The sequence below is a fragment of the Bombus flavifrons genome, chromosome 8 (genome assembly GCF_040668555.2).
Source record: "Bombus flavifrons isolate JBK064 chromosome 8, iyBomFlav1_principal, whole genome shotgun sequence".
Classification (NCBI taxonomy): Eukaryota; Metazoa; Arthropoda; class Insecta; order Hymenoptera; family Apidae; genus Bombus; species Bombus flavifrons.
The window spans coordinates 15,983,517-15,997,185 of NC_138449.1; the positions used below are offsets into that span (position 1 = coordinate 15,983,517).

Consider the following 13,669-nt stretch of genomic DNA (forward strand, 5'->3'; position numbering starts at 1 on the left):
GGTGAATAGTCGGTAACGGACTTGTGGGTTTGTTAATTTTTCAGGATTACAGAGAACGCTGGGGGACAAAGTGCGCAGGTTGCGGAGAATACGTGGAGGGCGACGTGGTCACCGCAGGAGACAAGCACGCCTTCCATCCGAATTGTTTCCATTGCCAGCGGTGTAGGCAACCGTTACTCGGCCAAGGGACCAAGGTGTCCCTCGTTCAAGGTGAGCTTCCTTTCAGGATCAGCGAAACGGTCGTACCACGTAAGGAGCGCGAGGATCGAGTTCGTTGCTATTCGATCGGCGCAATTGGAGTACCGGTAAACCTGTTAAAGCAAATTACCACTACTTAGGTGTATATCGCCATCGAACGAGGCTACGCTCGCGTGGCCTTGTAACGATTACGCGGCGAACGCTTAAAAATATGCGTGCGTCGAAACGAGCGTATCGCGAGTTAAACTTGCGCCGTTTCGCTTCTCCCCATTGTTTTCCCGTGCAAATATTTATGCGCATCTTTTACCATTGCTTTATCGATCTGGCTGGCCGAGGATGCCGATAAAGCTGCGTATTTTTAGAGCGCTAGTTCCACAAATACACGCGCGAAGCTTCGATTCTCTGTTTCTCTTTCCGACCTTTCAACTCCACCGATTAGAAGCACATAGAGCGCGTTCGGAGAAAATTGGCCCTCGAAAGGACACGGGGAAACGCGATTTATCGATCACCGTGACAACTTGCTCGATCGTAACGATGCACGGCGAGCAAGCACGGTCGTACGGTCGGTTATTTATACGCGAAAATACGTAAATCGAACGACTGAACAAGCCACGAATGCTTCTTCTCCGCGAGTTGACGTTACGCCGCGTTGTTTGTACGCGTACAAACGATGAATCAGCCGCGAAGATACGGCGTGCATGATCGTTGATTCGTGTTCGTTTCTCGAATAAAAGACAATAGAGCGTATGCGTCAGCGAGTCGGTCGTTCGCGGTCAGATCGTCGACCGGATCTGTCCAATCTCGACTAACCGAGCGTTATCTATAGGTCAAGCTCTGTGTCATCGATGCGTCGGTATCCCGGTTCGAGAGGCCTCGACGCCGGTCGGCAATAGCTCCGCTACCAGAGGATCCGGAGACGGGCCCTCCGACCCCGGTGCCTGCGCTGGTTGCGGAAACCAATTACGGGAAGGTCAAGCTTTGGTCGCTCTCGATCGACAGTGGCACGTATGGTGTTTCAAGTGTCACACCTGTGACACCGTTCTTCACGGAGAATACATGGGAAAGTGAGTGGAAAAATTGGTTGTCCGTTTCTCATCCCTCAAACACCTACTTTACATTCCATATCTCCGATTTATTATTCTACGATGACTTCGATCGTATCGAGAGATTTTTAATTGGAGATCGTAGAGCTTGTAAAATTTTCATCGAATAAATAGGTGTAGTTTACATAGCTAGGTGAAAAAGAAACTAGAGAAAGCACGATTTAGAAAAGAGCTCGAGCAGCGTTGAAATTTCGCTGGATTTTGATAGCCGGAGTAAATTGCCGGGCATTAATATTTACCTAATGCGCGAGATTAAGATCGGAGAAAGCTAGTCACTGGTCAAACGTTAGGTAGCCGAGTTTATCCAGAACGTCCGCCAAACACAGATACACCGGTACCAACGAAATTCCTCCGCTTTGATTAACAGAGATGGAGTGCCTTACTGTGAGAAGGATTATCAGAAGCAGTTCGGCGTGAAATGTGCCTACTGCAACCGTTACATCAGCGGAAAGGTGTTACAGGCCGGAGACAATCACCACTTTCATCCGACCTGCGCTCGTTGCACCAAGTGTGGCGATCCTTTCGGCGATGGAGAGGAAATGTATTTGCAGGGTGCAGCCATATGGCATCCCCGTTGCGGTCCGGGTCCTAGCGGTCCGAACGGTATCGTCAATGGTCACGGCGAAGCTCACACGCCACAGCATCGAGAGTCGGAACGGATTTCCAGCAGCGCTTCGGAGATGCAGGTAAGACCGCGAGCATCCAAGGGATGGAAGAAACGAAAAGTTCAAGACCGTCGGCCGTTTCGCTATTTTCATCGAGATGGCGATCGCTTTCGATCGATCGTTAAGAAAATAGGATCGAGGTTTCCGAGTTTTACTTTATCGTAACCGCGAACCGTTAAATTGGAACTGGCGAGAACTGTATATTGTTTCTGTAAAATATTGTATCATACGTGTATATTCGTTGTTACTGCGTGTTCGTTTGTGTATAGATGGTGGTCGGTCCGTTTTTGTTTCGTCATTTTATCGTTGTTCGTCTTGATCACTGAGCAGCGATTGTTTTGCCATTCATTTTTCATGGAATCATTCACGCGTCATTGAACTTGGTAGAAGAAGCGCACACCATTAGCATTTTCCGTGCGGATGTAATATCTGACGTCGCCCGCTTCTATACGTTACGTTATAACGCCGTGATCAATCGCCGCATATCACATTCATTTCGAACGTCGACATTCGTAATTGCACGTCGCTGTCTACGTCCGCCAATTGCATTTTTTCCTCGTTCAGTTGCATCGTACACCGTTGAACGACCTAAATCGTGTCCGTGCGCATACTTGAATTTTGAAGTTTGCTATATCCGATCGTAGAGGAGACAGAGAAGTAACCAAAAGAGAAGGAAGTATGTTGCCTTCGAGCCGATTCTGGCCCGAAAAAACATGAAACACGAAGTTCAGCTTGCATCGTGCTTATATTTGGACTGTTGTACAACACGTATTCATGCGAGACCTTTTTTGCTGCTCGGTTAATTTTTCTGTTCGATATACATAGCCACTTAGAAGAGTAGATCGTTCTAGAACCTAAATTATCTACCTTTTTTTACTCGTAACCAGCTTTGTGTATAGCTTCGTTTCCATTTTATTCGACGATATATATATATACGTATTACGTGGCTTTTAACATGCATTTGTTCCTTAACATGTCGTACTTTTGCCGCACGCTTCGATGTCCCAAGTTTTATATACACACACGTGTGTGTGTGTGTGTATATATATATGTATCTGTATATATATACACACATATATACGTACATACATCAACAGTTTACTATATGATTTTTTATCTTTTTTATTATTTTTCATTTTTATTATTGCTTTCTTAATTGTTGTTTCCTTTTTTTTTTTGGCACGGTCATTGTGTATAGTTTTCATTGCGGTCACGCACGCCAAGCCTGAACGGATCACTCTGCAGCCCTTACAGCAGCCTCAGTCGCAAGGTATGCCATGTATCTCCTAGCCTAGCACAAGTACTCTCTCAAGAGACACCTTCGATTACTTAATAAATACTACTTTAAAACGGTTCGTGGATCTCCGCGATTTCATCCTGTAACGGTTAGTTTCGTTAACGGTTTGAAACCTTTCTTCGCTGGTGGTGGATGGTGTAGCGCCCTCCAAAATTTTCCATTACTCGGTCATCTTTTTACTTTAAAACGATCTTGAGTAACTACGATACATACGACTTTGGATAAACCTTCCAACGGCAATGCATAATTTCCAACTAACCTTGTATCGCTCCTCTGCCCAGCCTTCGAACGATATTAGAGTGTTTTGAATATAACGGGGCTTCCAGTCAACAGAGATACTACGTTTCATCAAAAACCTTTCAAGATGACGTCATTATGTCAATTTATTCGCAAATCCTTGACGAAGCTGGCGTACGCGATCGTACAAGGTTTTTTAGTGGTATTCCTAACAGCGGGTTATCTTGAGAGAGAATCGAAGCGCGTTGAGTTTTTTTTTTTTTTTATCTTCATTTGCCGAGTAAATAGCTAAAAATTAGCCGTATGAGAGACGCTTTACGATCCATCGAACAGAGAGAACGAGTTTAGCCGTGATAATATACGTTAATTGCCTCAGTATTACCCTGCGCGAACTGGCAGTCCTGGACTGATATTGCGAGAGTACGGACGTGGTCCATCCGAAGACGTGTCTAGGATTTATACTTATTCGTACTTGACCGAAACGCCGAGCCAAGGGTACTTGAGACGTCCGATACAGCCGTACGACAAACCACCGACTAGCCCACACTTTCATAGACCTAGCTGTAAGTACCTACGTTTCTTTCTCTTAAGATCGAATGAAACGAAATTCTACTGCGAACGAGAAAAAGAAAGGATAACCGATTCTCTGGCGCAGCGTAGTGAAATATAGAAATTGGATAGTGGACGATATACGCGCGTCGCTAAAATAATGTGTCATCGTTTTATTTCAGCGTCACGTTCGATAAGAAGCAGTGGCGGACGCAGCAGCCGATCTGGAATGCGTGCTCTGGTCGATGCTCTCAGCGAGACCAGGCCCAAGTCACCGGCCAGTCAAGTAGATAATGACGAGCCAATAGAGCTAGCGCATTATCCGGACGCCATGAAACCTCCTCCTGGAACCAAACCGCCGATCGAAAGAGACGATTTCCCTGCCCCACCTTATCCCTATACAGATCCTGAGAGACGTAGGCGATGGTCTGACACTTACAAGGTATTGCCGCGAACGCCACTTACTTTGTAAGCTTTCTACGTATTTTATTCTCGATTCGACGTTTCATCCACGATTTCAGGGTGTACCTGCATCGGACGACGAGGACGAGGTGGACAACAAGACGTATATAAAAGAGGTGGAGGAGAAGCTAAAGAAAGAACAGGACGAGCTAAGTAAAATCGACACTGGAATAGCGAAGGTGTTCTTGCAAGATCGTGAAAAGGATCGGGAAAATTTGAGACACAAGGCCGCGAACGTCGATCCAAGAAACGCATCGAGAACACCATCGGCTGCCAGAGAACCGACTTACAGATTGCGATACGAGAGTCCGGTTGGCGCTTGTAAGTTATCGCGATTCGCTTTTTAGCCTCTCTGTCTGCCCCGGTGCTCGTACTTAAATTGTATAAATGTTTTCTCGTAGCGCCATCGAGAAATATAGATCACGCCCGACCGTGGGAGGACGACGATGGTTTCAGTTACAGATCGAGTGTAGGACCCAGCTATAACGGTAAGCTTCTTTCAGATTCATATCGAATCTGGTCGTCATTAAATATTTATATATATATATACATATATATCTCATGATCGTTTCATTAACATTAAGTGATAATCTCATCTCATACATGTCCACACGTTCGCACATAACACTAACATTTACCACTCTACCGTTTAATGCAACATCGGCTCGTTAGATTTCGAGGCGATAGCGGAGGGGGTGGGGGGTGGGGACCAGCGAAAAAAGATCGTTCCTTTCGTATCACTAAAAAAGAAAGAAGGATAGAAAGATATAGAATAAAAAAATAAAAAATTTTCTCTATCGTGGATCGCAACGTAGCAACGTGCGAATCTTGCAGTGGGAAGGGGTGATGATGCTCGATTAACGAACGATAACACGCAGTACGTGTAAACTACTCGAGCAGGAGTTTATAAGTTAAGTGGCATAGCACCAAATACCACAGCACACACTGGGCGTCCATTAACGTGACAGGTGATGTATTTATTCCGCTTCTGCATGTGGTCGGCATATTACCTTCGATGTGCTTGCCTCTTCTTATCTCTCTCGATTATCTCTCCATAAGCCAATTCGAGTAACGGAAATAGTGTGCGTGGAAAGTTCATCCTCTTTCAAGTAGCGTAATATCGATTCCCATTATTTCATACGTGATCATTCACCGATGTTTATATCTACGTATACCATAACCTAGTCAACATTTTTGCTATTCCTCTCTTCCCCCTTCTGGCATGGTAATATCCGTTACAGATTCCACTTCTTGGCAACTTCATTCATTCATACACAAACACATATCGCTCCAAACTTCATTCTCTCTCTCTCTCTCTCTCTCTCTCTTTTTCATACCTTTTTGGAATGTTTTTTCTTTTTTTTTTTTCTTTTTTTTTTAATTACTACACAATGTTGGAAGATAATCGTAATATACGCTCAGTACGCTATTGTACATTTTCAATATCGTGCTATATACATATATGTACGTATATTTGCGTGTACATATTTTCGTTTGGGCGCATGAAAGTTGTATCTCTTCGGCATTGCATTACTTTGTATCGCTTTGCGTACAGGAAAAGGAATATTATCGTTACAGTACGTATACTTTTCGATAGTAGGCTGACGTATTTTTGCGAGATATTTTAGCCTGGTAGAACTGGCAATATCTTCCAATGTTGAGACATTCAAAGAAAAGTCGATAGGATTTATCGCTATCTACGTTAGCCAACACCGCTACCTGTATCATCGTGTCTCTATTTGTGTTTTTGTGTTTGTGTTGTGTTTGCGTGGGCGGCAGTTGGGAGGTCATCGGCACGTTCCCCGGCTCCCAGAAACTATCCACCCCTTGGTACTCAACGCGCCTTCACTCTTCCAAACGCCGCTAGGCACTATCATTCGGTGAGTCCGAGAACTTTCCAATTTACCTACCGTTGATCTCAAGTCAAGTCCAAAATTAGCGTACACCGTAAAGAAAGGAACAGAGATTCTCTTTCTCTTGTCTGACGACGTGGCTGTGTACTGCAAGCGAGTTTCATTGGTCTGAGATTCGTTTTTTCAGCGAATCGTGAAAAGAGAAAAAGAAAGAAAGAAAAACGTGTACGAGACTTCTTAAGAGCAGCCGTCGCGTAAGAAAGATCGAGAGAAAAACGCTTTCAGCCGACGCGATGATTCGTTGACTTGTCTTCACGGGAGGCATGCTTTTTGTTCTCTCAAGCTTATTTGGAGAAACATACGTTGATCGTACTTATACACATAGGTGCTGGCTTCTTCGTACATACATATTATATATTTTGTGTGTGTATGTGTGTATATATATATGTATACACACGTACGTACATATATATTTATATATACATATTCTTTTTAATCTTTTTTCGTTGTACACACGTACGTGATACCTTGCACAGTATTGAACGAGAAATAACGCTTGTGCACTTTGAACATCGGGTACGTTCCACCATCTTGCCGTGGAGATGCGATATAAACAGGTCGACAAAACTTGAAGTTAAAACTCGAACGAAGAGGGTACTACTTATCTTTACACAGTAGTAAGATTTCTTTACTTTTTTTTTCTCTCTCTCTCTCTCTCTCTCACTTTTTTCTCTTTCACCTTCGACGATTTTCTTTTCTATGCCTCCCCTTAAAAGGAAGATCGTCAAAGACAAACTTCGATCCTCTTGTTCGCGAAGCGAGATAAAACGTATATAAGATAACAGAGTAGAGTGAAATCCCTCGATGATTCAATCTTGTACACGAGCGGAATCGAGACAACCTCTGTAATTATTTTAATTATACACAGAATGTGTGTTTTTCTCACTTTTTTCTTCTTTTTTTTTTTTTTTTTTTTTTCTTTTTATTTTTCTTCCCCCCTTAATGAAACGTATTTTTTGGCGAACGTTGGGCATTCGTATGGGAATGAACGATTCCATTATTCCCGTTGACACTAATCAGTAATACTGTCGATTGACTGATTTGAAACCAGTTGTGAGCTCCCTTCGGCACATCCCGAAGCCAGGGTACGGTCTGGCACCGCGAAGTCACACCTTCTCCTCGACCGGCGGTTCTGTATCTGCTCTCCCTGTAAGTCTTGCACCGCGTCACAATCGACGACCAAACAAAAAATCTTCTTGCACCGTTGTTGCTGATATTTACAAAATAATAAAGAATGAAAAAAATAAAAATATATATATATATGCTGTAGAGATAATGATACACGTTTTAATTATCGTATCCGTTGATTAAATCACGGATCCCTGTGCCTCAGTTGTTTCTAAGATTTACGCTTTTCTGTCGTCTAGGGTGATTATTCGTTCAGTGGGATGGGAGACAAGACGCACAGCACTGATTTCTCGTCTGGCAAATCAGATAGTGAGTAAACCCAGAAAGGAAACCAATCACACGTAACATATACGCAAACACACACACACACACACGCACACACACGCACACACACACTTATCTTGCAGTTCTCTTTTTCGAAAGTACAATCGAACTTTTCAGTTTGTACATGCTTTTCTTAAATTTTTTATTTTTACTTCTTCTTTCTTTTAATTCACGAGTAGGAAGAGCTCGTGAGAATGACTATTTTGTTCTCGATTATTCTACCTGATTATACGGCTTTAATATCTGAGCATGCTTTACTAATGCATCATTGCTCTATCATAGACACTATCTCTTCTTTTTTCTATCTTGATTTAATCATTACGCCTGAGTATCACGATTCGAACGGTACGATTCCGTGTTAGATTAAAGATTGCATAATAAGATTTGTTTGATCCATTAACCAGAGGAGTTTATAGTGTGCCCAAATGACAGTACCTCCTATTCGCCAATAACGTGACTTAATGACACGATAACTCTTTGATCATCGACAGCTGGTATATCGTGTAGCTTAGAGACTGAATTCAAATCATATGTATAATATAATCATCGAACATTCGCTTATAGTTATTTGATCGAATCGATCGTATTCCCGATCGCATTCCTCGAAAGTTCAACTGGTTTCGTTAACCCGTTGACGTAACGTTGTCTCTTATGTTTTCCAGTTTTCTTTTTCCATCGATATGGAATACGATCGATCGTGTTCGATCGATAGAAAGAAAAGATTGTACTTAACATATCGAAATGGTTTGTGCAATATGGTTTGACATGGTTTTCTTTCCCATTTTTCCCCCAATTTTAGTATCGACAGGCAGCATCACGGATGTGGATCGACGGGCATTGGTATGTACCACAGCCCCATACTACTCCCGGCGAATTAGCATGGTTTGTAGCTTGTTTTGCATATGAATTATATTTAACAGCATATTACCACAGCCGCGCATTAATCGTAACATTAAACACTTTCGTGAGTTCTCGAGACACGGATGGTTTGCGTAGAACTGAGAAATCGAGCGTCGGCAAAATCGTTCGACTAGACCGGTCGGATTAAACGTATTTGTACATAACGAGCACTGCCGGTTTGTTTATATATGTATAATATAACGTTTGTACATACTAGATTGTACATTGATCGACGCATGCACATGCTGTATATTTGCTGCGATATTCTTTTTTTAATCGATCCTTTTTTTTGCATCTTTTTGTACAAGTTTTTTTTCTCGCCTTGGCATATTTGAAGTTTGCATTTGATTTCGTATCTTGCGAAAGAATCGGACACGATCGCGAGATTTTAGCTGAACGTTCGCAATTGTCTTAGTATTGACCGAGAGTTGAATCGGCTTGCTCATTCTTTAGACCGATAGATTCATGACGTATACGTAGTTCGTTATTTTCTTTTATTATTTCCTTACGATAACACGATGTGAGTTTCGTGTGCGATGATCGTGATCCTCGAACGCGTGTACGAGTTTCGAAAATAGATGAAATCTCGAATAACGCTAACGAGACTGACGCGTAGTTGCGCTGTTCTCACGATTTGACTGCATATTTTGCATCCATTGCATAATTTGTGCGTACGTGACGGAAAACGGAACTATACGCCTAAACTGAAATTAACGTGCACGAGTTTGTGCGTGTGTGACGCGTGGCCCGATTGCTTTCTTGTCTTTCTGGTCTGTCGAAAGTATTTAAAAAAGTAAAAGAATAAATCGTGCAACGATTGTATCGACTAGTTTAATGCACATGCACGCAACGATTTCCTATCGTAAAGCAACGAGTCAAAGGATTAATCCGTAAAACGCCAGTTCCTATCCGTTCGTTTCAGTCTAACTACGTGGTCATAGTTCTGTGGTCTGTCCCGTGTTAAGTTGCGTCGAATCAGTCATTAACAAACGCGGTGTTTTGCCAACTTTTTTGTTGCTGCGATATATCGACTCTTGTAACGTGCAACAATAGGTCCGTTGCAGAGATGAAAGATTCTCGCAAATTTTTCAGAACGTGTACATTTCTCTCTCTTCTTTTTTCTTTTTCTTTTTTTTTTTTTTTTTTTTCTTTTACCGTATCGATTCAAGCAGAAAATCAAAATTGCAATTTTATGCGAGAAGCTTTTGTACGGCTGCACCGCTATTAACGCTCATCACACGTCATAATGAATCGCGTTACAACGAAATTAACGATCGAATGGTGCTTCAGAATGATGGTGGAATGCTGCCATCATCTACCACGTATACAGGTGGCCTAGGTTCGGTAGTCGGAAGTCACGGGGGCCATCACGTAAGGAGATCACTGCCAGATATGGGAACGGCGCCGTCCGAACCGCCGAAACTCTATCCTTACCACTTGCTTGTCATCACCAACTACAGGCTGCCCGCTGACGTGGATCGTTGCAATCTCGAAGTGAGTTATTAAAACATTTGATTATAACCGCCGAGTCTAAAACACGTCGAATTCCTTTTGGGACGCTAGGATAACGCTTGAATTTCTTTCCAATAAATTCCTCTTTTATTTTGTAAAAAAACTGAAGTATATAGGACCTAGAGAAATTGATGGATGAATGGATGGAATGATCGAAACTGACGAAGCGATTATCGAGTAAATAGAAAATTTCTGATCCGGCACGAATAGAGACGATTATTTTACTGACGTTTAATTGTGTTTTCCAGCGGCACCTTTCTGACGCGGAATTCGAGGCAGTTCTTCAATTTACTCGTGCCGAGTTCTATAGACTACCGCAATGGCGTCGTAACGAAATCAAAAGACGCGCCCGGCTGTTTTAACCGGCAACAACCACGCTACGTGTTCTACTTATTACCTTCATCGTGTCACGACTGTGTTATCGTGTTATAGAGTGTACATTCCTTCAGCGTGATAGGTGTATAACGAGAGAGAAGAAAATGAGGAACACATGTTCGGGGAACCAACGATCCGTACTGGTCTTCGATCGCGAACATCGATATCAAATCATCGTCGTCGTCGTGGATGAAAAATGATCGAGAGAATCTCGATCGTACGCTCATACACTCACAAAGAAACGTATAGATGCGTACACACGCGTATAAACATGTGTTCGACGTTCACACGATGGCGCAAACTCATCGACACAAAGGAGCGCACTACAATTCGATGTCAATTTTGTTCTCTCAGCAACGAATCCACAGGCAGCTTGACTCTGATCATTGACAAACTACTTCATCACCCTGTGACTTCGGTGCTTCTTTCGGGACAATCTTCGCTGTTCATAAGAATAAGGGAGAAAAATATGTTTATCCGTTTCTGTGCTTAACGAAAAGGACCTGCCGTACATATAAAAGTCGAAGACGAAACGGAGAATGGAAACAAGTTGAAACCTTCAAACGCTTAATCCGACGCTATTAACGAAGGAAGGTCGTACATCGACTACTGTTATCGATGATCGTTTCCGAGGGAACGATTTGAGAAAGAGGAAGCTGTCATCCTGTATCTAACATGTACACTTTCATGACCATGAATTTCACGGTTTGAAAAGCGAAAACGGTAGATGGGTAATAATTTTAGCGAAGTAGCTGAATATAAGGGTGACAAACGTCGTCTGAGGTTTTATCATTTAACAGGAACATCGTCTTGTAACTTAGAGTTTTTCCCCACGAATGTCGACGTATAAAATAGCGCGGCGGGAAGATGTGCAAGATTTAAAGCGAATAAAAACCGGAGAAATGGTAACACTATGTAGCTGACATACATGCGTTGTTGTAAATAAACGAATGAACCAGAAAGAATGAAAGAAGCAACGGAAGTACGAGGAAGTATATATATATACTTATATATGTGTATATATATATATATACGTTCACATACGTATATACACCATTTTGAGAATTCGCTTGAATCACAGAACACATTTACTATTTGCAAAAGGTTATAACACAAACGCGCTGCCTGCTATCATAGGAGCTATCACTATTATTATTATTATTATTATTATTATTATTATTAATTTTTAACTATTATTATTATTATATTTTACTATAAGCAACATGAAAAATTTAAGATACATGTAAGTAGATAGGAAGTTCAGCTTGCCGGATGACGTAATTATCAACGTATTTAAATATTATCGTTAATTTTGCATGTTGTTTCACTATTTCAACGCATGCGTGCAGACGACGTATCTGTTGGCAAACTACTATACATAGATATAAGATTTTCCTTAACTCGATTTCCCTTGACTCGTATCGACGATACACGAAAAAGAGTTCTGCAGTGCGGGCGATTAGAGATATATATCGCGAATGTATTTACGTGTATTTGGATAAACGAAAATTATGGAGAAACGGGAAGATAAAAAAGGGGGAAAGAAAATAACATTTATCACAGACAGTTGTTCTACCTTATGCGAGTATGTCAGGCGGCAAGCTGAAGACGCGAAAGAAAAGGTGTGCGTACGTTGAAATGCAACTGTTAAATTTGATCCAACGGGATACAAATTTTTGTACGATTTCGTGGAGCGTAACGTATATCTGAACCGGTCGCAACTCTGCAACGTAATGAAAAACGTAAGAAAAAAAAGTAAATAACGATGGGGGAGGGTGCGTTTTCGATCTGGAGGGAAAAACATACACGCGGGGATGTGCGTCCTTTGAACGAGCTGAAAATTACATTCTATTCTACATTTCGCCTCGCCCTGAGTCATACGTGCCTATATATATATATATAAAAATCGGCGGAGATTTCTAAACACGTGAAGTCGTGAGAGAGCATTTTCGATAAAGTACGCGTTGCGTACGTTCGTGAAATTTCTTGCAGTGTTTTTCTCACGGCTTCGTTACGAGAAGATGGGAACGTGCTCCATGATCTTGTGCAATGCGACTTTGCGAATTCACCAGACGAAGAGAAAAAAAAAACAAAAAATTTAAGGAGAAAAGTAACCATGTACTCTGCGTGAAAGAATATATCATTTGTGTGTATATTAAGCAAAGCAAACGAAAAGGGACAGGAACAGAGAGTTCTCTTATCCGCGTGATATCGTTTCTCGTTTCCTAGTTGTCCGCTTTTGTACACACTTTCAGAACCAATAAACTGCAATATTCCTCTTTCATTTGCAATGTTTTATCAATAGAAGCCAAATTTCGATCGTTACTCGAGGTTACTTTCGTTTCTTTCGTCGATCGTGCATCATCTTTTACGTTTTTTCATCTCGTTTTCTTTCTCACGTCTCGCTTCTGTTTAATTCTTTTCTGTTTTTTTCGTCCTATTGCGTTTTTCCGGCTCGTTTTTAATCGAACGAGAGTCATACGTTAACGATGTATTTTAATTTAGCGACCGCTGACAGATCATGGTGCACCGTGTCGTATATTACCGTGCAATGCGAACCAATGTATATTTCTGTTGTATAGAGCACATTGCTTCCGCTAGTCCCTCAAATTAAATGAACGCAAACCTACGCCTAGTATTCACGCGTCTCTTCGCGGTCTCATCGATGCATTCAACGACGCGATCGAACCTTTGCTCGTATCACTTGCGTACTTTCCACGTCTCGTCGTTGTCAAAGTGATGCGTTACAAACATGTGCGGTATCGATCCGTTATTGTACAAGATTTTCTTCAAACGACTCTTTTTTCTCGAAAATTTTACTCCTACTTTTTATTAAAAACAGCATGGAAAATTATACATTACGATATATCATATAAACGATTCGTCGTTCGCACTTTGGTTCCTAGTAATTTCTTCGCCTTACATAATACACTTCTGTCGACGGTATTTCTTATTACTATCTCATGAAATAAATAAATCACTTGTCCCAGCGTTGCCTTTCGCAAT

At 41.8% G+C, this 13,669-nt stretch overlaps 1 protein-coding gene across 14 annotated transcripts in view; it reads left to right on the plus strand.

Annotated features, from left to right (window-relative positions):
• The window catches only part of Unc-115a (actin binding LIM protein Uncoordinated 115a), a 31,455-nt gene extending 17,787 nt beyond the window's left edge, over nt 1–13,668 (plus strand). For 2 of the 14 annotated variants that reach the window (XM_069118824.1, XM_069118818.1), the window contains exons 3-15: nt 45–210; nt 1,025–1,262; nt 1,669–1,987; nt 3,165–3,236; nt 3,877–4,063; nt 4,232–4,491; nt 4,571–4,832; nt 4,913–4,999; nt 6,291–6,391; nt 7,792–7,861; nt 8,676–8,758; nt 10,067–10,270; nt 10,537–13,668. In XM_069118824.1, coding sequence (XP_068974925.1) covers nt 45–210; nt 1,025–1,262; nt 1,669–1,987; nt 3,165–3,236; nt 3,877–4,063; nt 4,232–4,491; nt 4,571–4,832; nt 4,913–4,999; nt 6,291–6,391; nt 7,792–7,861; nt 8,676–8,758; nt 10,067–10,270; nt 10,537–10,650 — 2,163 coding nt within the window. In that variant the 3' untranslated portion in view covers nt 10,651–13,668. Of the gene's footprint in view, nt 1–44; nt 211–1,024; nt 1,263–1,668; nt 1,988–3,164; nt 3,237–3,876; nt 4,064–4,231; nt 4,492–4,570; nt 4,833–4,912; nt 5,000–6,290; nt 6,396–6,900; nt 7,408–7,475; nt 7,574–7,791; nt 7,862–8,675; nt 8,759–10,066; nt 10,271–10,536 lie in introns of those variants that run through there. The other 12 variants (XM_069118833.1, XM_069118821.1, XM_069118819.1 and 9 more) reach the window with 12 other exon arrangements.
• Nucleotide 13,669: the final 1 nt, after the last annotated feature.